Source organism: Macaca mulatta, chromosome 4 (genome assembly GCF_049350105.2).
Source record: "Macaca mulatta isolate MMU2019108-1 chromosome 4, T2T-MMU8v2.0, whole genome shotgun sequence".
Taxonomy (NCBI): Eukaryota; Metazoa; Chordata; class Mammalia; order Primates; family Cercopithecidae; genus Macaca; species Macaca mulatta.
The window spans coordinates 147990762-148012531 of NC_133409.1; the positions used below are offsets into that span (position 1 = coordinate 147990762).

Here is a 21770-nt window from a genome sequence, read left to right on the forward strand (position 1 = left end):
CTGGAACTCCTGACCTCAGGTGATCCGCCTACCTTGGCCTCCCAAAGTGCTGGGATTATAAGCATGAGCCATCGCCCTGGCAATAAATAAAACTTTTTAAAAGGTGGCTGGGCACTGTGGCTCATGCCTGTAATCCCAGCATTTTGGGAGGCCAAAATGGGAGGATCGCTTGAGCCTAGGAGTTTAAGACTAGCCTGGGCAACATGGTGAAATCCTGTCTCTACAAAAAAAATACAAAAATTGGCTGGGCACGGTGGCTCACATAGGTAATCCCAGCATTTTGGGTGGCCTAGGCGTGCAGATCACTTGAGGTCAGGAGTTTGAGACGAGCCTAGCCAACATGGTGAAACGCTGTCTCTACTAAAAATGCAAAAATTAGCCAGGCATGGTGGTGCATGCCTGTACCAGCTACTCAGGAAGCTGAGGTGAGAAGATCACCTAAGCTCAGGAAGGTCAAGGTTGCGGTGAGCCATGATCATGCCGCTGCGCTCCACTCTGGGTGACAAAGGCCCTCTCTCAAAAAAATAGGTAAGTGGGGTTAGTGGGAAAAGGGGTGGGTGTGTGTGTGTGTGTCACACTCAGCTTGTTTGCCTTGCTGGGGTCACTGAAGTTTGAGACCTCTGTGGTGGCCCACCCATCGACAGTGCTTTCCCTGGTGTTCTAGCTAAATTTACATGATGCCTTTTTCTTAAGGAGTCACAGTATTCCTGTGAAGTGTGTTTAGGGGAAGGGGAGGAAAAAACAATATAAATACTTGGTTTTAGAAGTCCAGGCAAAGAGCACACCCTCAAATTCAAGTGTGGCCTGTTTTAAATCATGTAGGACCATAAAAAGTAAAAGTTTAGAATCTTTGTGTCTAAGCTCTCCGGACATAATGCTTAAGAGTGTGTTTCATTTAAGTAATTCCAGCTTTCTAAGGAAAAACTCTCTCTGTCCTTCTCTCTTTGCCCTTCAGAACCAGGAGAGGAAGCACAGGACGTATGTCTATGTGCTCATTGTCACTGAAGTGCTGGAAGACTGGGAAGACTCAGTTAACATTGGTAAGCCATCTTCAGACAGCCTGGAAAGGGCTCCTCACAACCAGCCCTTGCCATGCCACAGGTCATTACCAGAACCAGAAACAAGAGCTTACCAGGCTCAGTGGCTCACACCTATAACCCCAATACTTTGGAAGGCCAACACAGGAGGATCACCTGAGCCCAGGAGTTCAAGACCAGTCTGGGCAACCTAGTAAGACCTCATCTCTACAAAAATCAGAAGAATTAGCTGGGTGTGCTGGCACATGCCTGTGGTCCCAGCTTCTCAGGAGGCTGAGGCAGGAAGATCATTTGTGCTTGGGAGGTTGAGGTTACATTGAGCCATAATCATGCCACTGCACTCCAGCCTAGGCAACAGAGTGAAACTGTCTCAAAAACGAACAACAACAAAAAACAAGAACTGGATAAAAAATAGAAATAATTGAGGGATGTGTATAATAAAACAAGCATGTACATTTTGAACCCGATAGTATTTTGAAATGTTTAAATGGAATCTGAAGTGAGTATATGGTCCACAAATAGAAGCATGACCCCTAAAAATAAGAAATGTTGCCTCTAAAATCAAACTGAGTCCTTCCCAAACGGGCTATACTTCTGCACCTCCTGAGCAGATACTGATTGAGGGCCTCCGCCATGCCAGGCTCACTGCTGGCCGTGGGGACCGTAAGTGAGAGCAGGACCCTGGTCTTGTTCCTATTGAGAAAATTGTTTGTTAGGTAGTGTGAGTCCCTCTAGAAATCATTTAGTAGATGCAGAATAGTGCAGGTAGTTTCTAGTTTTATTCTTATATATCTACAATATATATTTTTATATTTTTCATGTTTTATATGAATATAAAAATGATAAAATTTATGAATTTTTTTTTTTTTTTTTTAAGGCAGAGTTTCACTCTTGTTTGCCCAGGCTGGAGTGCAATGGCACGATCACGGCTCACCGCAACCTCCGCCTCCCAGGTTCAAGCGATTCTCCTGCCTCAGCCTCCCTAGTAGCTGGGATTATAGGCATGTGCCACCACACCCAGCCAATTTTGTATTTTTAGTGGAGACGGGGTTTCTCCGTGTTGGTCAGGCTGGTCTCGAACTCCCAACCTCAGGTGATCCACCCTCCTCCGCCTCCCAAAGTGCTGGGATTACAGGCGTGAGCCGCCGCGCCCGGCTTATGAACTTTTATAAAAGGGTGCTGAGTGCACTCTTTAGGTACACCCAGCTTTCTCCCAAAGGAGTCATTTTCTTTTATCTCAGATGGCCATTATGTTTACATCTTTTGAACTATAAACTGTGGTGGTGCAAAGGTTGGTTCACGGTTTGATTATTTACCTCTGAAGGAAAGTATATTCTAGAAAGTAGAACACTAATTTCCGTTACAAATTGGCAGACAGATAAAATTTACTTGCCAACATTCTCCCTTTAATGTTAGTGTTTTCCTTGCTGCCATGCCCCTCACATTGTTACTCTGGGCAGTTCGTAGCCCTTTGGCTCTTGATGGCTTTGTATCTAGTAATAATGCAGGGTGCTCAAGGAAATAAATTCATTGTGGATATGCTGAAAACAGACTCCCTGACAGCTGTGCTAGCGCCAGAAAAGGACACAGCAATGGATGTGTGGTGTGGCCCTATCCTCAGAGCACTCTGTCAGGCAGGAGTCACACACTTGGGATACTAATTTTTTTAGGTACCGTTGCTCTATTAATATTCAAACAAACCTTTCACCTTGTACTCCCACTTCTGATAATTGACCCTAATGAAATAATCTAAAATATGACAAGCCTATGGAGCCTTCCTTCAGATGATCTTACTACCATTTTTCTTACCGGTTAAAAATTGCATCTTAAATGTATAACTCAGTGAATGACAAATCAATGAATGACATGTGTCTGATGGAATGTTATACAGCTGTTAAACACCATAGTTTAACACCACCTGGTGCAGTGGCTCACGCTTGTAATCCCAGCACTTTGGAAGGCTGAGAAAGGCAAATCACTTGAGGTCAGGAGTTCGAGACCAGCCTGGCCAATGTGGTGAAACCCTGTCTCTACTGAAAATGCAAAAATTAGCCAGGCGTGGTGGCACACACCTGTAATTTCAGCTACTCAGGAAGCTGAGGCAGGAGAATCGCTTGAACCCGGGAGGTGGGGGTTGCAGTGAGCCAAGAGTATGCCAGTGCACTCCAGCTCGGGCAACAGATAAAGACTGTCTCAAAAAAAAAAAAAAAAAAAAAAGTCAATGTTAAAGAAAAGCTAATATTGGCGGGGATGTAGTGAGACTGACATCCTGACAGACACAAGCAGGACTCGGGATCAGTGTCGCCTTTCTGTAAAGCACTTTTGCAGTATAAATCAGGAGCCCTTGAAAGTTCAAAAGCTCTATTTTTGTAGTCCTTGTGCTAGATATCTTTCCCTAGATGGTTAAAAAGAAAGAAAAAATGGGGAACATTTTTTAAAAACAGGATTATTTATAATAATTAAAATCACTGGGCATGGTGGTTCATGCCTGTAATCCCAGCACTTTGGAAGGCTGAGGCAGGCAAATCACTTAAGGTCAGGAGTTCGAGACCAGCCTGGCCAACATACTGAAACCCCATCTCTACTAAAAATACAAAAATTAGCTGGTCGTGGTTGTGTACACCTGTAGTCCCAGCTACTTGGGGACTGAGGCAGGAGAATTGCTTGAACCCGGGAGGCAGAGATTGCAATGAGCTAATGCCACTGCACTCCAGCCTGCATGACAGAGTGAGACTCCGTCTCAATAAATAAACAAACAAAAATTAGCTGGGCATGGTTGTGGGTGCCTGTAATCCCAGCCACTTGGGAGGCTGAGGCATGAGAATCGCTTGAGCCTGGGAGGCAGAGGTTGCAGTGAGCCAGGATCACATTGCTGCACTCCAGCCTGGGTGACAGACTGAGACTCTGTCTCAAAAATAATAATAATCACAGACAATTGATGTCCAGTGATGTGGAAATGGTTAAATGAATGATAGTACATCCATTCTAGATATTAAGATATAACGCAGCCATAAATGTCTGACCAAAAAAAGACAGGGTCTCACTCTGTTGTCCAGACTGGAGTACAGTGGATCACAGCCCACTGCAGCCTCAAACTCCTGGGCTCAAGCAGTCCTGCCTTAACCTTCCTAGCAAGGCAATGTCATATTTTTTTCATAACATAGATTGCTTAAGAAACAGTGTGACGTAGGATAGGCGTGGTGGCTCATGCCTGTAATTCCAAGTACTTTGGGAGGCTAAGGCAGGAGGATCACTTGAGGCCAGGAATTTGAGACCTCATTTACACCAAAAAAAAAAAAAAAAGCAGCAGCAGCAGGTGTGGCGTGTGCCTGTAGTCCTAGCTACTTGGAAGGCTGGGGCAGGAAGATTCCTCGTGTCTGGGAGCTTGAGTTTGCAGTGAACTATGATCATACCACTGCAATCCAGCCTGAGATCCTATCTCTGGGGAAAAAAAAGAAAAAAGAAAAGAAAAAAGAATGTGAAGAAAAAAAGAACCAGTAACAAAAATTAAAAAGCAAATTCAGTAGTACATACTTTTAGCAGCCAGGTACTCTTCAGGTGCTTTGCATACTAATCGTCACAACAAACTTGTGAGATAGGCCCTATTTATTGTCTGTTTTATAGATGAGGAAAATGGAGCAGGAGCACAGCTATCTGAGGCTGCACAGCTCATTGGAGCCATTTATGTGATTGGAGCCCAGCACTTTGGCTTCAGAGTCCTTGTTCCTGACCATAACACTCTAGCAGAGCTGGTCAGGATTCGGAGCACCTGAAAGCATGATCCAATTTTAGTTATCTCAAGATTGTTTCTTTTTCAAGTATATGCAAAAAAGGCAATTGTGCTAGGGTATTGAGAGTGGTCTTCTCTGGTTTACAAAATTATGGGTACCTATTACTTTTATAAGAGAAAAAATATAAAGGATTTTAAAGCATGGACTAGAAAAGAGTAAGAAAATAAACTGAAAAATAAAAGTGTGATTGTATTGAGATTGTTTTTTCTTATTTTAAAAAATATTTTCTGGCTGGGGGTGGTGGCTCACGCCTATAATCCCAGCACTTTGGGAGGCCGAGGTGGACAAATCACAAGGTCAAGAGATCGAGACCATCCTGGCTAACATGGTGAAACCCCATTTCTACTAAAAATACAAAAAATTAGCCAGGAGTGGTGACGAGCGCCTGCAGTCCCAGCTACTCGGGAGGCTGAGGCAGGAGAATGACATGAACCCGGGAGGCCACTGCACTCCAGCCTGGGCGACAGAGCAGGACTCCGTCTCTCTCTCTCTCTCTCTCTCTGTCTCTCTCTCTCTCTCTATATATATATATGTAAAAATTTTTTTTCTATTATGTCAGTACATTCACTCTTAAAAGAAAACTTTTAAATAAATTAGTGATTACAAACCAGCCATCCTAGTAATTCTGGAAGCTGATGTTTGTGTTGATTTTCTTTTTTCCCCTGCTTGGATCAGGGTGTCACTCTGTCACCCTGCCGGAGTGCAGTGGCGCAATCACAGCTCACTGCAGCCTCAACTTCCCGGGCTAGGGTGATCCTCCCACCTCAGCCTCCTGGGTAGCTGGAACTACAGGCTTGTGCCACCATGCCCAGCTAATTTTTGTATTTTTTGTAGAGACAAGTTTGCCATGTTGCTCAGGCTGGTCTCAAACTCCTGGGCTCAAGCGATCTGCCCACCTTAGCCTCCCAAAGTGCTGGGATTATAGGCATGAGCCACCTCGTCAGGCCCTCATGTCAGTTTTTTACAAGAGATGGGGATGCTGCTGGGCTTTGATCCCTATGTATGTGCAAGCAAGGAAAGCTCAGAGACCCAGGAGGGCAGGAGGAAAACACTAGCCATAGTTCTCTCTGGAGGGCAGGTTTTACACAATTACTCTTAGCTCTTCAGTTTTCAGGTTTCTCGCCTATTTTCTACATTAGACATTTGTATAATATTTGAAGCATACGAAGTGCGCTTGAGTTACTTTTGTAAGGAAAAAAAGTATTAAGAAACATTGCTTTAACGTTTTCTACATTTTCTCAAAAGTTCTAGGCTCAGAAACCTTATTGCTCTTGTACTAGTTTCTTTTCTCTCTGCCTCCACAGGAAGGAAGAGGGAATGGTTTAAAATAGAAGATGCCATAAAAGTGCTGCAGTATCACAAACCCGTGCAGGCATCATATTTTGAAACATTGAGGCAAGGCTACTCAGCCAACAATGGCACCCCAGTCGTGGCCACCACATACTCGGTTTCTGCTCAGAGCTCGATGTCAGGCATCAGATGACTGAAGACTTCCTGTAAGAGAAATAGAAATTGGAAACTAGACTGAAATGCAAATCTTCCCTCTCACCCTGGCTCTTTCCACTTCTCCTCACAGGCCTCTTTCTTCAAATAAGGCATGGTGGGCAGCAAAGAAAGGGTGTATTGATAATGTTGCTGTTTGGTGTTAAGTGATGGGGCTTTTTCTTCTCTTTTTATTGTGGGGTGGGGGTTGGGTGTGTAATTTGTAAGTACTTTTGTGCATGATCTGTCCCTCCCTCTTCCTACCCCTGCAGTCCTCTGAAGAGAGGCCAACAGCCTTCCCCTGCCTTGGATTCTGAAGTGTTCCTGTTTGTCTTATCCTAGCCCTGGCCAGACGTTTTCTTTGATTTTTAATTTTTTTTTATTAAAAGATACCAGTATAAGATGAAATCTTTCAAGAATTTGTCCTATAATATGCTGTACAGTTCAGTAGAGTGGTCACTTCCACTGCAGGATACATTTATCTACACATTATATATCGGACATATAATATGTAAATAAATGACTTGTAGAAAGAGAAATTTGTTTAATTTTTCAAGATTTTTTTCTCTTTTAATTTGGGCATTTCTGGAATTGAGAGCCTCACAATTAATATACCTTTTCATTTTTGATGCTAGTGGCTGGGCAGGTTGCCCTGTCCTCTCTCTATTTCCCAGTCGTTGACTGTAGGTATGGGAAGTGTTTAGCTACCTTCATAGTGCTCCCAGGACTCATGGCCTTTCCTTCTTTAAGCTGTATTTCCATACCAAGAAAGAAACAGGAAGAAACCTTTATTTTATTATTATTTTTTTAACCAAGCTAGGAACAAATGTCTCAGCCCAGATCTGTAAAAACAATGATAGAAATTGAATTCTGCCCCACATGTTGACAGTAGGGTTTGAACTGGATTCTTGGGATTGCTTATCTAAAAAACTGGAGCATCAGGTACCATTTCTGTCCTGCTGGTTTGGAATCTTTTCCGTAATGCTACTTATTACCGACAACGACCTCTCTTTGTGTCCGTATATGCCTTACACCGTGCTGACCTGGATATTGTCCTTGTGCTCTGAAGCATCCAACTGTACTTTGCAGGTGCATCAATGTAGTCCCGTCCCCGAACTGGGTAACCGTGTTCCTGAAAAGTACACTGGGGAAATTCACCTGCTTGCTTGTCTTTGTAATGGCACGACACTTGTGATTGCACCATGAAGCATGCTCAGAGCTATTAAACTGGTCTCCCATCTCCCACCAGGATATGAAAGGTCCATATGGGAAGCCACATAATCACTTATTACAGTGGTTACATAATACACTGGCTCACTGCAGAGTTTTGTTGTTTTTTGATACAGGTTTCGTGCTGGCTTCATTTGCCAATTGTGTTGTTTAGTTCGGAAGTAAGAGGGTCTTGAGATTGAGGGATAGGGAGGAGTACACTGACTGATCCCTGGCTTAGAACAAGAGATTATCTCTGTACCCCAGTGTCATCTCCTTAGCCAAGATGTGAAATTAAAATCGTAGTTCTCCTTATTTAAAAATTCTAATAAAGCACTCAAACTTTGAAAAACTTTTACTTTTCCCTCCTACTAAAAGAAATGTATGTACTTCATAGGCCTGTGTCATTTAGTGTTCAGCACTTTTGGGAACATCAGTTGGTGAACTTTAAATTTTGTTGTCTACTCACCAGGCATGGTGGCTCACACCTGTAATCCCAGCACTTTGGGAGGCCAAGGCAGGCGGATCATCTGAGGTCAGAGGTTTGAGACCAGCCTGGCCAACATAGTGAAACCCCTGTCTCTACTAAAAATATAAAAATTAACTGGGCGTGGTGGGCGCCTATAATCCTAGCTACTTGTGAGACTGAGGCGAGATAATCGCTTGAACCCGGGAGGCAGAGGTTGCAGTGAGCCGAGATTGCACCACTGTCGTCCTGCCTGGGCAACAAGAGTGAAACTCCATCTCAAAAAAGAAAAAAAAAATTGCTGTGTACTCTTAGTTTACATCCTCTCTCCCAATCTTGAAACACAGAGCCAAAGAGCAGTTGTATTCTTGGGATACCATGATACCTCTGGGAAAGGAATTATATCCCCAAGGAGAGGTCCCATTGGAGAAGAACACCACTGTGGAACTTGAGTCTGAATGCCAACTTCCTATTCACATATCCTTCTTAAAAACGAACACACTGTTTCTTATCCTGACCTAGAGCATTCTAAAGTTCTGTTCAAATAAAGAGCAAAATAAAGTAGATTTAACCAAGTGCTAAGTGGAATTCAAGAAACACATTCTTCCAGATAAATACTACCTTTATGATATGGATTTGAAAGTCCTTTGCAGGAAAACAGTCAATACTCTTTAAAAAAAGGAACTGCAGGGCCGGGCATAGTGGTTCACACCTGTAATCCCAGCACTTTGGGAGGCCAAGGCAGGTGGGTCGCTTGAGGACAGGAGTTTGAGACCAGCCTGGCCAACATGGCAAAACCCTGTCTCTACTCAAATACAAAAATTAGCTGGACGTGATGGTGCACGCCTGTAATCCCAGCTACTTGGGAGGCTGAGGCATGAGAATCACTTAAACCTTCCTGGGAGGCGGAGGTTGCAGTGAGTCAAGATCATGCCACTGCACTCCAGCCTAGGTGACAGATCGAGACTCTGTGTCAATAAATAAATTAGAAAATAAAACAGACCTGCAGTGCTAACAGTAATGTATACATTTGTTAATGGTCTGAGTGTGTTTTGACTGGGCTAGTGTAATAATATACTACCCTGAAAGGGCAGTTTTGATTGTTGTTGGTGTCTTTGGGTCAGGAAAGTGAACTGTGCCAACAAGTATTTTTCAGTGACATGAATGGATTCCTGTTAATGCAATTAACTGAGACACTGTGCTTATGCTTTCTTAACTGACAAAAAGAGGCTTTGTCCAACATCAGAATTGTTGAAACTGGTGCTGTTTTCTGTTGCATTGGGATTCTGATGATCGGGGATTTTCCCTCCCTGGCACTGTAAACACCATGGCCGTCTTTACTGAGAATATCATCACAGTCCTTTAGTGATACATTAGTTAGACCCATGGTTGCAATACCTTTATCTCCCCAAAGAAAAGAATCAAAAGAAAGCACAAAAACTACCCTGTTTGCAGAATATTTCATTGACATTGATTTGTCATTAATTCTACCAGTGCTGACCTCATTCAGACTTGGTAGAAACAGATTCCTATGTTTAGGGCAGATCCCTAGCCTCTTGCTCACAGTGAATTTGCATGTCCTAGATTCTGGTTATTGCTAGAGCATCCATTAAAGTCTACCAAACTCAGGACAGAAAAAGATAGCAGTGGATTTTTAAAAATTTTTAGTTTATAAATTACAATCATTGGGGAAACACTAGTAAGGTCATGTGGTCTTTTGGACCAGGATTTTCTCCTCTCTTCTGTCTCTCTCTGTGTGTATATATATATGTGTATGTGTGTGTGTGTGTGTGTGTGTGTGTGTGTGTGTGTGTGTGTGTAGGAGGACAGAAGGGCTACCAGGAGGTGTCAACCATGTTAGATTTTCTGTAGCCTTCCAGAAACAGTGCAGCCCATGAAACAGGAATCTTAATTTTCCTCATTGCAAATATAACAGGATGGAACAGTTAGTGAATTGACTGTTTTGTTTTTGCAAGTGTCCACCACTCCATCCGCCCTGCATGGAGAGGGCTCTCTCACTGCTAGGTCTAGGCTGAGCCATCTGGAAGGATCAAAGGGTGTGGGAGTATCACTGCCTCTCAGGCTGCAGAAGGTCTCGAGGGTGGTGTCACAGCAGGATTTCCGCCTTCTGCATTGCGCTGCACAGCCCCATGGAACGTGAGGCACTTGAGGCCTTGCTTCTTGCAGCCTCTGGGGAGCAGAGTAGGTCACTGCCCTCTGGGAGTGTTTTGCAGTAGTTTTGTAAATGTGTTGCTACATAGTCAAGTTCCTTTGTGGCAAAGAAATATTTTGTTTTGATATTAGGAGCCAGCCCATGTATTGTCTCTTAGGCTTGCTTGCTTAGAAGAAAAAAGTCACCCTCTGTGGTTTTTAAAAGAAGAAAAAAATTCTGTGCCAATCCGTTCCTCCCCCTGCTCCTTCCCTTTTCTCTACATACAGTGCTCATTGGGGGCTCTTGCTAAACCTTCTTAACCAGAGAAGTAATAGGTACTTGTTAGACCTGAGTGTACGTTTCACATGTTATCCTTCACCTATTTCTCATTTCATCTAGTACTTTCTTAATGCCTTTGTTGGAGTCCCCATCCTCATCTTTAAAAAAAAAAACAAAACAAAACAGCTGAGCCTAAGCCACATGCACATTTTTTAGTTCACAAAAAAGGATTTAATAGCCACATTGTGATTTTTGCCACAACTGTGTGATTTTAATATTCTCTAATATCAAGGGTGGATTTAGAATTAAAGGAAATACCTGGAGAAATCACAGTGGGATGAATTTTTGCTTTAAGAGAAATGAGAGTTGGCTGTAATTGATAATACAGCTTTATCCTAGTCTCATCTGCATTTCAGAAAATAACCCTCATCTTTACAAAACATAGGACACTTGTGAGACAGTTAACTCAAGCAGCTATGGGGAGGGAGGACATTATTGAACGGTGATTAAATAATGCAGATGGCCTTTCTGTTTCTTAAAGACGGTGGAAGAGGTCAGACTGCCCAGTTGAGGCGGCAGGCATTTATTCGGAGTCCTGTTGGATAGAGCCTGTCTCCTCGAGGCTGCAGAGGCTTCCAGGATGTGGAGCTGTGCATGTTAGTGACTCAGCCTTGCCTTCATCAGGGCACCCACCTAACTTGGAGCAAGTGGGAGAGGACCCCAGAGTCATCCTCTGTGCTGTTTGGTGAGTTTTGCAGCGGAGACTTCACCATCCAGGAGAGCTGTGTTTCTGTGTCACTTGGAATATCACCTAAAAATGAAACACTTGATATTTTAAGGTATTAAAACAAAAAAAAGTGAATTGGGGAGCATTGGCTGCAATCCCTAAAAGATACTGTTATCTGTGCATCAGGTTGACTTGAGATCACCACAGGTCCTGGGAGCCCAGAGAGTTTAGGCATGCTGTCCTTTGGAGGCCAGCAGCCTTTCACAAACCCTGCCTCTAAAAGGGTGGTTTCACATTTGACCATGTTTTTGCATTAGCCTCAGAAACTCTTGTCTTTAGCTAATAACCTTTGAGGGATGTGAGAAGCCTAGTTGGAGCATCTGAGAAAATGATACCTCTCACCTTCAAATTAATCAAATAGTTTGTCCTCCTAGTCCCCTTATAAATTAATAAATGGAGGACCAGGCACGGTGGTTCACGCCTGTAATCCCAGCACTTTGGGAGGCCAAGGCGGGTGGATCACGAGGTCAGGAGTTCAAGACCAGCCTGACCAGTATGGTGAAACCCCGTCTCTACTAAAAATAGCAAAATTAGCCAGGCGTGGTGACACACTCCTATAGTCCCAGCTACTCGGGAGGCTGAGGCAGGAGAATCGCTTGAACCTGGGAGGCAGATGTTGCAGTGAGCCGAGATCCCGCCACTGCACTCCAGCCTAGGCGACAGAGCAAGACTCTGTCTCAAAAAAAAAAAAAAAAAAATTAATAGGAAGAGAATCCCATTTTGTGATGATTTGGGCACACTACTTGAGCTGAGGCTAGCAATCATGTGATTTTGGCTGTCTCTGACCTGAAGCTTTTGAAGTAAGAGTTATGTCTCTTCCCTGAAGCTTTGTTTACGGTGATAATTTGGTGAGTTTGAGCTTGTCTTAGAAAATAAGACTGTCCACCTGGGGAGGGGAGCTTATAGGGAACCCATGTTAACTCAGAATGCTGAAGAAAGTGCTTTTAGCCAAAAAAGTAAGATTACGGGGCCGGGCGCGGTGGCTCACGCCTGTAATCCCAGCACTTTGGGAGGCCGAGGCGGGCGGATCACAAGGTCAGGAGATCGAGACCACGGTGAAACCCCGTCTCTACTAAAAATACAAAAAATTAGCCGGGCGCGGTTGTGGGCGCCTGTAGTCCCAGCTACTCGGGAGGCTGAGGCAGGAGAATGGCGTGAACCCGGGAGGCGGAGCTTGCAGTGAGCTGAGATCGCGCCACTGCACTCCACCCTGGGCGACAGAGCGAGACTCCGTCTCAAAAAAAAAAAAAAATAAGATTACTACCTAGAAGGTAGAAGTCATTGCTTCTGTTCCTCCAGCAGTCAGTTGTTTAATAACTCTAGGTTTCCTTTCGTTTTTATCCCCAGTTCTTACTACTAAAACTTATTTGACTTCCTATCAGGAAGCAGACAAAACGCCATTTAAAACCCTGGATAGAGGCTTTAAAGGATACACAAACAGCAGCATTGTCATTTTGTTCACCATTTTGATGTGCTACCCATTCTTCCACCCTCCCTTTCCTGCCCCCAAGCCTCCCAGCCAGGCCAGATGTGAAGATTATATTAATCACTGATTCAGAGAACATTAATTCTTGTCTGGATTAATTATCTACTAAATTGCTTATTATCTGTGACTACCTTGCAGAGAATATCTCAACAGTGCAGTAAATTAGCTCTCCTAGACTTGAGCTTCCAGCCAGGCATTTAGATCACTCTTAAGCCTTTGTGGAATTCTGAGGGAAAAAAGCAAGATGCCTCAATGCCAATGCTGGGCCTTAAGACTCTACTCCCCTCCCTGTAGGGTGGGGCAAGTGGCTCAGCTTTGGAAAATCATTTTGCCAGTAAGATTGCCTGTGAATCCCTTTTAAGAAGTTGTCCTGATCTGAGCCTGTCTTCCTGAGCACTTTGGTGCTAAATTGAAAATGGTAAGCTAAAGCAGTGACAGATCCACATAGCCTCTTTAACCTCTTTATTGTCTTGCCAAAAAAAAAAGTTTCTCAGGTTAAACCTTGGTCTTTAACCTCCCTTTGTTGTGGAGAAAATGTGTCACTAATCAGTGGTCCAAAGGATATCTAGCTTTGGTTGCTCAGTTCCTGCAGCATAACAGATACGACTTATGCCAGGGAAGGTAGAGGCTGATTATGGAGACACCCAGGAGCAGGAATAAGAAGGGATAGGTCTGTTCTACATAGAACCTCCCCAGATCTGAAGTTAAGTCTTGGAGAGTTTCCAAAGTGCTGAAGTAAAAAGGAGACTTGGAGGGCCTTTGCTTAATGAACAAGAGGCTTGTGTCCTCCCAAGAACATGGAGTTCAGAAGGGAGTAACAGGTACCTAAGCTATATAGCTCACAGACTGAAACCTGCCCGCTCACCCCGTCCCTGGTGACTGAGAGCATTTTTGCTCAGAATTTTCTAAGAGGACTCTCCCTTCAGAAATCCAATTTGCTACCAGAATTTTGTTTAGACTCTGAGAATCTCACCCTTTCACTTCCATCTGTGAATGGACATAGATGTGTTGCTCAGGGATCAGAAACATCAGAGTCTAGGGCCCAGTGGCATGGTGTTGCATTAATAGTTAGAAAAGTGATTGGTCAACTCTACTGTAAAAGAAGTAAATAGTACAATTTTGTAAATGTCAGGTCTGTTCTATTGTTTTATGATCTGAAGACTATCAAACTGGTTGATAATCAAAGAAAAGGTTGGTGGTTAGAATAAGTAAAATTTCAGTTAGAAAGATAGCTTACCAGTTTTCCCTGTGCTTAATTAAGGAAATCAAGAGTATTTCAGGATGTTGAGAACTGTTGTAAAATGGAATTGAAGTAAGTGTCTCTCACCTTCTTAGGTGTATCAGAGAGAGGAAGTGGAAGGACAGTAGTAGCATCTTCATACTTACTTTTGCCAGCCCAGCCTCCATTTCAAAGACTTTGTCTTCCATCCTGTCCAATGATGTGGTCAGGGATGGGCTCTGAGGTGGCAGTGAGGCCCCACCTTGGTTTGCTCAGCTGTGATGTGTAGTCTCCACACAGCTTAAGGGTTTTTAAGGAGTTTTCTCACAGGATTACCTCCACTCCACTCATCTACCATCAGCATCAGAAAGGTTAATATCCCTGGGACCATTCCACTTATAAAAGAGATGAACTAGTGTGCTTTCTCCCCTTTTCCAGGTGTGCCATCCATATACAGTCTCCTCTTGGCCAGGTTCAACAAGTGTTTCCAGGGAACCCTGTGACTTGAGCCTAAGTAGCCAAAATGTATTGAGTTTACGTTTTTCCAGAGGACAAAAGTATTTCTTGTCCCTTTTCCCTCATGCTCATATGTTTTAGCTGAGGCTTAAAAGGCCAAGTTGAGTAATGTCTCTGGAACTGAGACAGAGCCAGGGACCCATGTACCCAGGGACCAGTCCCCTGGGGAATCACACAGTGGCTCAGACTAGACTGCTCTGTCCCACCAGAACTCTGCTGCTGTTCATTTCCCTCAGGACCACCCAGGAAAGCAAGTAAGTTGGCCTTCTCATCATTCGATCACCTAATCTCTTGGGCTGCAGGATGACAGCATATATAGATCTCCTGTTTAGACAGTGTGTTCATAATTGTAGAAAGGGATAGAAAATGGAACCACCAAGAGGCTGCGTCATTTTTGAAGAGGATGGCAAGGATGACCCCAAATGAGCTCAACAAAACTGGGAATCCAAGGAATGGTGCTTGTAGGGAAAGAGAGGTCAGTTTTGGTCCTTAAACCTCTTGGCACCTGGTGTGGGTTATAAAACAAGGAGCTGGAGTAAAATTGTCCTTACCTCCAATCCAAATGCTGTCCAGGATTTGGGAGCTACCCAACCTGTGGGTATATGGTGTTGGTTTCCATTTTTTGTTTGCGTGTTTCCAAAACAATCTTGCTTGGTACTGCATGGAAAGTTGAAGCTTTTCTTCTTGCCCGCTCAGGACCACCTGTCTGGGCTGGCCTCTTCCCCGTGTCTTCACAGCGTTCCTAAGGAAGATTTTTGCAGCGCTCTCTGGAGCTGAGGGGAGTGGAATTTGGTCCAGAGAAGGCAGAAGGAAATAGTTTTCCTGTTTCCTTTTCTCGAGGCAGATGTTCTCAGGCTTCCTTCACACCTCCTTCCCATGGGTGCGGCTGGCAGTACAGTCAGGTTGTGGAGGAGGGCTCAGAAGAAAGGGGCACTGGTTCAGCCCCAGGTTTGGTCTGAGACAGGCACACAGCAGATACTATCCCACCTTCCTCTCTTAAGAACAGGCCAGCCACACATATAACCCTTTCCCTACTTTACTAATATGTCCCTTATGTGGTATCAGCAACGGAGGACAGGCAGACTTACCCCCTGCCATCTGGAGAGAATGTTGTTACTACCCGTAAAACTTGACCACCCCCATATCCCACTCCTTTTTGTAAAAACAAATGCTTAAACCTGTGAGCCTGCCATTCCTTTCTATGTGTTAATCAGTTTCCTTCCATTTGAGCTGTGTGGGAGGGAAGGGCATTGAAACTGTAGATTGTAATCTTGTGCCAACCAATAAAAACCAGTATTTCACACATATCCCTTTTAGTGTCTGGTGTCTTCTTTCCAGAGGTTTCCCTTGAGTCCTTCATGTCAGTCTTTTGGTTTCCCCCACTCCTCTGCTGGATTCTTGGGAATTGCCCTAGAGGTCAAGGGTGATCCCATGGAAGATTTGGTGTGCAGGGCATTCAGGTGAGAAATGCAGTGGAGAAGCCAGAGGCTATTAAAATCAGCATGTTGTTGTATCTTGCCATCCTTGCAACCAGGTGCCCAGAGAGAGCCCTGGTTAGACGGTCAGTGCCCAGTGCTGAGGAGAGGGCCTGTCCCCCTTAGCCAGGGAGGCTTTCTAGGGGGCACAAAGGAGCTGGAAGGGGAAAGAGGTGAGCCACTTTCAGAATAAGGAAGCGTCGCAAGAAGTTGCCTTCCTCTGTGTGGGGTGGAATCAGGAAGGGTGGAGCCATTTTTGAAGTTGTGTAGTGGTAGGGCTTGCAGGCAGAGAATGGGTGAGTGTCTTCAGTGGGAGAGCAGCATTAAGTGAGCTCTGTCCCCTGGTCCCAAAATGGAAGGAACAGTTTGAGCTGTAATGGAAAATAAAGTCTGATGAGATCAAATTATGGAAAACCACAGAAGCCAGTCCAGAGAGTTTGGTTTTATGCATGGGCGTGTTCCTGAACAGGGCAGTCATGTGGTATCAACCATGTCTGAGGAGGAGCCAGCAGGAGAGTTTGGAGTGGAACAGTCTGGAAGCCGTTGTGATACCATGCAAGGAGTGCACTGGAAATGCAGTGGGGGATATAGAAACAAGAATGAACAGCATATCACAGAGAAACACCCATCCGCCAAGACAAGCTGGCTTCTCTAGGATGGGACTTTGTTGGCATCACCACTGGTCAAGTATTTTAAGCCAAGAAACCTGATGGGGTCAGTGGAAGAGAGTCACTTCCAGGAACAAGACTCACACAAATCTAACTCGTAAGAGACTAATGTATATGCCCAGGTGCTAATCAGTTCATTTATATGATGGTAAACATCAAAGTTACCTGGTTTGTGTACTGGCTGGCTGTATGGGAGGCCAAAACTAGGCAGAAAGTGGGTTACTGAGCAATAATAATAACCTGTTGACCATTCTACCACAGGACGAATTCCCTTTCAGTTGGTCAGAGAACTCTCCCCCTAAAATTCTGATTCTGCAGGCTTCCTTTGTCCATTCCATGATGATCACCCTTCATTCCTCCATCAAAGGATTCTTCCTTTTGCCAGATTTAGTGTGTATGATGAGGCTATGAGCTCATACATGCTGATACAGGTGATGTACTCAGGAAACCACCAACTGGCCACCTCTAATTGGGATTTGAGTGTTCTGGAAACTCCCCACTCGCCCATGTCAGATCATTATGGACCATTCTAAAGCTGATCCATCATCACATTTACTACATGATTCTATTTCATTTGCAGAGGGTAAATTGCAAAGTTCAGGATTACCTTTCTGCAGCCTAGTCTTCCAATGGCCTGCAGGACTTGTGGCTAGAGAGAAAGAACTCTAAAGAGACACCCCAAAACTTCGGACATGGGTGGAGAGAGAAAAATCAGCCCTGAGGACACCATTGCAGCTCCTGTCATTGTGGGGACCAGCATTGCACTTCCTCCATCCTTTGTTGACATGCCGGGCGGTAGCACTGACCGTCTAGGCCAGTTTGAGTTGGTAGAATAACTGCTCATCCCTAGTCGGGGTGGCTTCCATCTCTGGACACCTGATAACTGTTCCAAGAAAGCCTGGTGTTACAAGCCATGGCTTTGCTTGCTTTCTGGTTTCCAACAGATTGAGGCTGTGAAGGGTTTATTTTATATCCTTGATCTTGTGACACCAAGCTAACATCTCAACATCTGAGGATGTAGCCATGAGGTTCCATGTTCTATGTTCTGAATACCAGCAATGTGCTAAACCTAGGACACACAGTCCTCACAGAGGCACCTGCTTGGGTGACAGATGGCATGAAATGGGAGAGGTGACAACCTGGGAAAAGTAAGTCTCGTGGGGGGGTGAAGTAGAAAGGACCAATATCAGAGAGAGCTCAGGTGGGAGGACCATGGAAGGATGAGATGGAGATAAGAAATTGAGAAAAGGGAAGAAGGACAGTCATCCAAAGGCTACCTGCTGTAATAGAAGATACAAATGTTGGGAATTAGCCCAGGATGCAGGTCTCTGCTCCTCTGCTGACAAGCTCTTTGATCTTGAACAAATTACCATCCCTGCTCCCTCCTGTTCAGTGGGGGAGAAGTCTACTTCGCAGGATTATTGTGTTAAATAAGTGAAGGAGTGTGTGTGACACCAAAGTCAGGGTGTGATTATCAAATGGTGGCACCTCTTTGGAAATGCCAAGGCCTGTGCTGAGTTCACTAAATAAGACACAAAGTCACAACAGACGCAAGTAATCACAATGCAAAGCGATACATGCAATACAAGAAGCCCGAGGGAGTGCCTAACTCCTCAAAGGAGGCATCGTCTGAGAGGATCCATGAGGGATGCGTGGGATCCCAGCGTGAAGGGACAGCATGTTCGAGGGCAGAGCACTGTGTTCAGGGAACATGATAGGGATAGTGGGCAGGGAGGAGGGAGAGGCAGGTGGTGCCATGGGAAAGGTTAGCTGGGGTCAGGTGGCTTAGCAGGCTGTGTTTGAACTTTACTCTGCATGCCTGGGAAGCCAACAATGTTTTTAACAGAACAGTGACTACATCAGGTTGGGCATTTGGGGAAGATGATACTATCTACTCAGTGTTTCTTGTGTTCCTGGCCAGGTGGTGTTCACTGTTTTACACTTAAGTCTTTGCAGTCCTATGAGGCATAGGTCATGGTAAAGGAAATGGAGGCTTAGGGAAGCTAACTGTTTTCTAAAAGACCTAGACAAACTTGTCTAAAAACCACAGGGTAAAGCACCAAGGATGTCTAAGACAATTTGGAGAAACTGCCAGGGAAAACACAGGACTACAATGGAAGTCCTATGTTCAATCAGTATCAAGACTTAATATAAAGGTACAGTAACTAAATGTGATAAATGGAATAGCTGGATAGAAATAGAAGTGAATTAGACAATAAAAGTGAGCAGGGGACCAAAACACAGACCTGTGCATACATGGGAATATGGTAGGAGCCAGAGGAACCATGCACCTGAGTGGGGAAAGGAAGAGATCTTTAGCAAGTGGTGTTGGGACTATCAATTAACCAAACAGGAAAAAATGATATAGCGGCCAGGCACAGTGGCTCACACCCGTAATCCCAGTGCTTTGGGAGGCAGAGGCAGGAGGATTGCTTGGGCCCAGAAGCAGGGGGCTACAGTGAGCTATGATTGCACTAGTGCACTCCAGCCTAGGACACAGAGGGAGACCTGACAAAAAAAAAAAAGGCACAGTGGCTCACGCCTGTAATCCTAGCACTTTGGGAGGCCAGATCACCTGAGGTCAGGAATTCAAGAGCAGCCCGGCCAACATGGTTAAACCCCATCTCTACGAAAAATACAAAAATTAGCTGGGCATGGTGGTGGGTGCCTGTAATTCCAGCTACTCATGAGACTGAGGCAGGAGAATCGCTTGAACCTGGAAGGCGGAGGTTGCAGTGAGCCGAGATCACGCCACTGCACTCTAACCTGGGCAACAGAGCAAGACTCCATCTAAAAAAAAAAAAATCCCTACCTCACACACCATATGAAAATAAATTCACGAATATGAAAAAAGACTCATAAAAACGTTTAGGAGAAAATGTGGAAGTTAAGTAACATATCCAAGGTAATAGAAGAACTGCAGTTCAACATGGGGGTCTGGCTCGCCAGAACCTGCCCACTTGGCAGTTCTTTCTTGGTCACTTCAGACTGTAAGAAGGACCAGGGCAAGGATAAATTGAAGGTGGGGAGGGGTGAATGAGGGCTGGATGTGCACCTGGTCCCTACATACCTCACAGGAAGGGTTGCAAGGGAGGCAGAGGGAGGGACTTCCTCATGACATCGCCATCACTCAATAAACAGGCACTGGTGATGGGCCTAGATGCTGACAGGGTTCTTGTGTGAGAGAGACCATCAGGTACTCCACAAACATCTATTGAGGGCAGATGGGTGGTCATTATGCTTAGGTAGGTGTGAAGAGGATGCAGATAAAGCAATAGCAGTGAATCCTTGCATGATAGAGCAGGAAGGATTTTAGGGATCATCTAGTCCAATCCTCTGTTTCACAGATTTAGAAATAGACACAATGAGAAGGGATTTCACTAGTATTCTAGTTTGGAACTCTTAAGTGAAAAATACAGATCACTGGCCATGCTGTAAATAGCTGCTCTGTTTCTATTGACATGAAAATCTTTTTTAAAAAATGGTTATCCTGGCTGGGCATGGTGGCTCACACCTGTAATCCCAGCACTTCAGGAGGCCAAGGCAGGTGGATCATTTGAGCTTGGGAGTTTGAGACCAGCTTGGCCAACATGGCAAAATCCCATCTCTACTAAAAATACAAAAAAATTAGCAGGGTGTGGTGGTGCATGCCTGTAATCTCAGCTACTCGGGAGGCTGAGACACGAGAATTGCTTGAACCCAGGAGGCGGAGGTTGCAGTGAGCCAAGATCGCACCACTGCACTCCAGCCTGGAAGCCAGAGTGAGACTCTGTCTCCAAAAAAAGGGTTATCCCACTCTGGCCACCAAACTCTATCAGCCAGTGCCACATCAAGACCCATGCCCGTGACTTCATCACTCATTCACCATTAATTACTCCATCTTTCTTGTCCCCATGTTCTTCCAGTGTAGTCTCCCTCAGAATCCCAGACCTGAATTAATCCATCTTATTTTATTTTATTTTATTTTTTTCTGAGATGAAGTCTCGCTCTGTCACCAGGCTGGAGGGTAGTGGCGCAATCTTGGCTTACTGCATCTCCTCCTCCTGGGTTCAAGCAGTTCTCCTGCCTCAGCCTCCTGAGTAGCTGGGACTATGGGCGCATGCCACCACAGCCAGCTAATTTTTGTATTTTTAGTGGAGACAGGCTTTCACCATGTTGGCCAGGATGGTTTTGATCTCTTGACCTCGTGATCCGCCCGCCTCGGCCTCCCAAAGTGCTGGGATAATCCATCCATTTTCATCCCCTCCTATGTGAGAGCTGAGCCTGCCCAGAGAAAACCATATATACCATGGGGTCACTATGGGTTCATGTCTCCCCTCCACTCCACCTCCAGTGCTTCCCATCAATAGCCAGTGACTATCACATTGACAAGTCCAAAGGTCACTTATCAGTTCTCATCTGACCACTGGCCCCCAAATCCTGTGGTGTCCTTGGCAATATTTCTTGTTCTCTTCCTACCCATAGCTTTTAGGTGAGGTTCCACCTCCTTAGATTAGTACCCAATACCTTTTGTGAGTTGGCCCCTGCCCACCTCACCAGACTAATTTCTTGCCACTGTCTCATCCTTGTTTTCCCCTGGCCTCATAGAACTTCTTACAGTTCTCCAAATGCATGCTACACCATCACACTGTTTCACAATTCACATGTTCTGTACCCTCCTTTGGGAAAGATCTCTGAGATACTTCTTCCTATGCTGGACTGTGTGTCTGCTTGGACATGCCCCTGTTCTGAAGGTGCCTTCTGAAGGAAGGAAAGAGATTTCTCCATTGTGGTATCCAGCTAAGTGATGCAGAGCAGGTACCCTGGAAATGAAATATGGGTTGGAACAAGCAAAGAGCCAAATGACATTTTGGGGATGTCTGCCGCACAAGAAATGTGTGCTAGTGTCACCGGGTCCCCTCAACCCCCTCCCTCCACATACCCCTTCACTTCCCCCAAACCCTGGAAGCAAATGCAAGGTTCCCTGGGACCCGGTGCCAGAGACGTTTGGAGCAGGTGGAGGAGGTGGGGAGAGCCAGGTAAAGAGGCTCTTCCCTTTGGGGCAAGGGTGACATTCAAATAGTGTGGCACTCACTGACCAGTCAGAACAAACACGCGATGGAGGCTTCTCCTCTGAGGCCCCTTCCCCAGGTTTCTCTTCCTGCCTTGAGTCTGGAGGGCAAGGGAGTAGGAAGAAGAGGTGCTTTTCTAGGATAAGGAAACC

The 21770-nt window shown here is 45.0% G+C and overlaps 1 protein-coding gene and 1 long non-coding RNA gene across 12 annotated transcripts in view; one reads left to right on the forward strand and one right to left on the reverse strand.

Moving 5' to 3' along the window:
* NUDT3 (nudix hydrolase 3) overlaps positions 1-7035 on the forward strand; it is a 112409-nt gene extending 105374 nt beyond the window's left edge. The window contains 2 exon segments of one of the 3 annotated variants that reach the window (NM_001194714.2): positions 956-1040; positions 6133-7035. In NM_001194714.2, the coding sequence (NP_001181643.1) occupies positions 956-1040; positions 6133-6311 (264 nt within the window). In that variant the 3' untranslated portion in view covers positions 6312-7035. 3 annotated transcript variants of the gene reach the window in all.
* A 3589-nt stretch (positions 7036-10624) lies between these two features.
* The window catches only part of LOC106997914 (uncharacterized), a 41370-nt gene continuing 30224 nt past the window's right edge, over positions 10625-21770 (reverse strand). For 6 of the 9 annotated variants that reach the window (XR_013416495.1, XR_013416501.1, XR_013416499.1 and 3 more), the window contains 2 exons: positions 14076-16270; positions 10625-11227 (listed from right to left, as the gene is read on the reverse strand). This is a non-coding gene — a long non-coding RNA (uncharacterized LOC106997914). Of the gene's footprint in view, positions 11228-14075; positions 16467-21221; positions 21370-21645; positions 21719-21770 lie in introns of all 9 variants that reach the window. The other 3 variants (XR_013416500.1, XR_013416497.1, XR_013416496.1) reach the window with 3 other exon arrangements.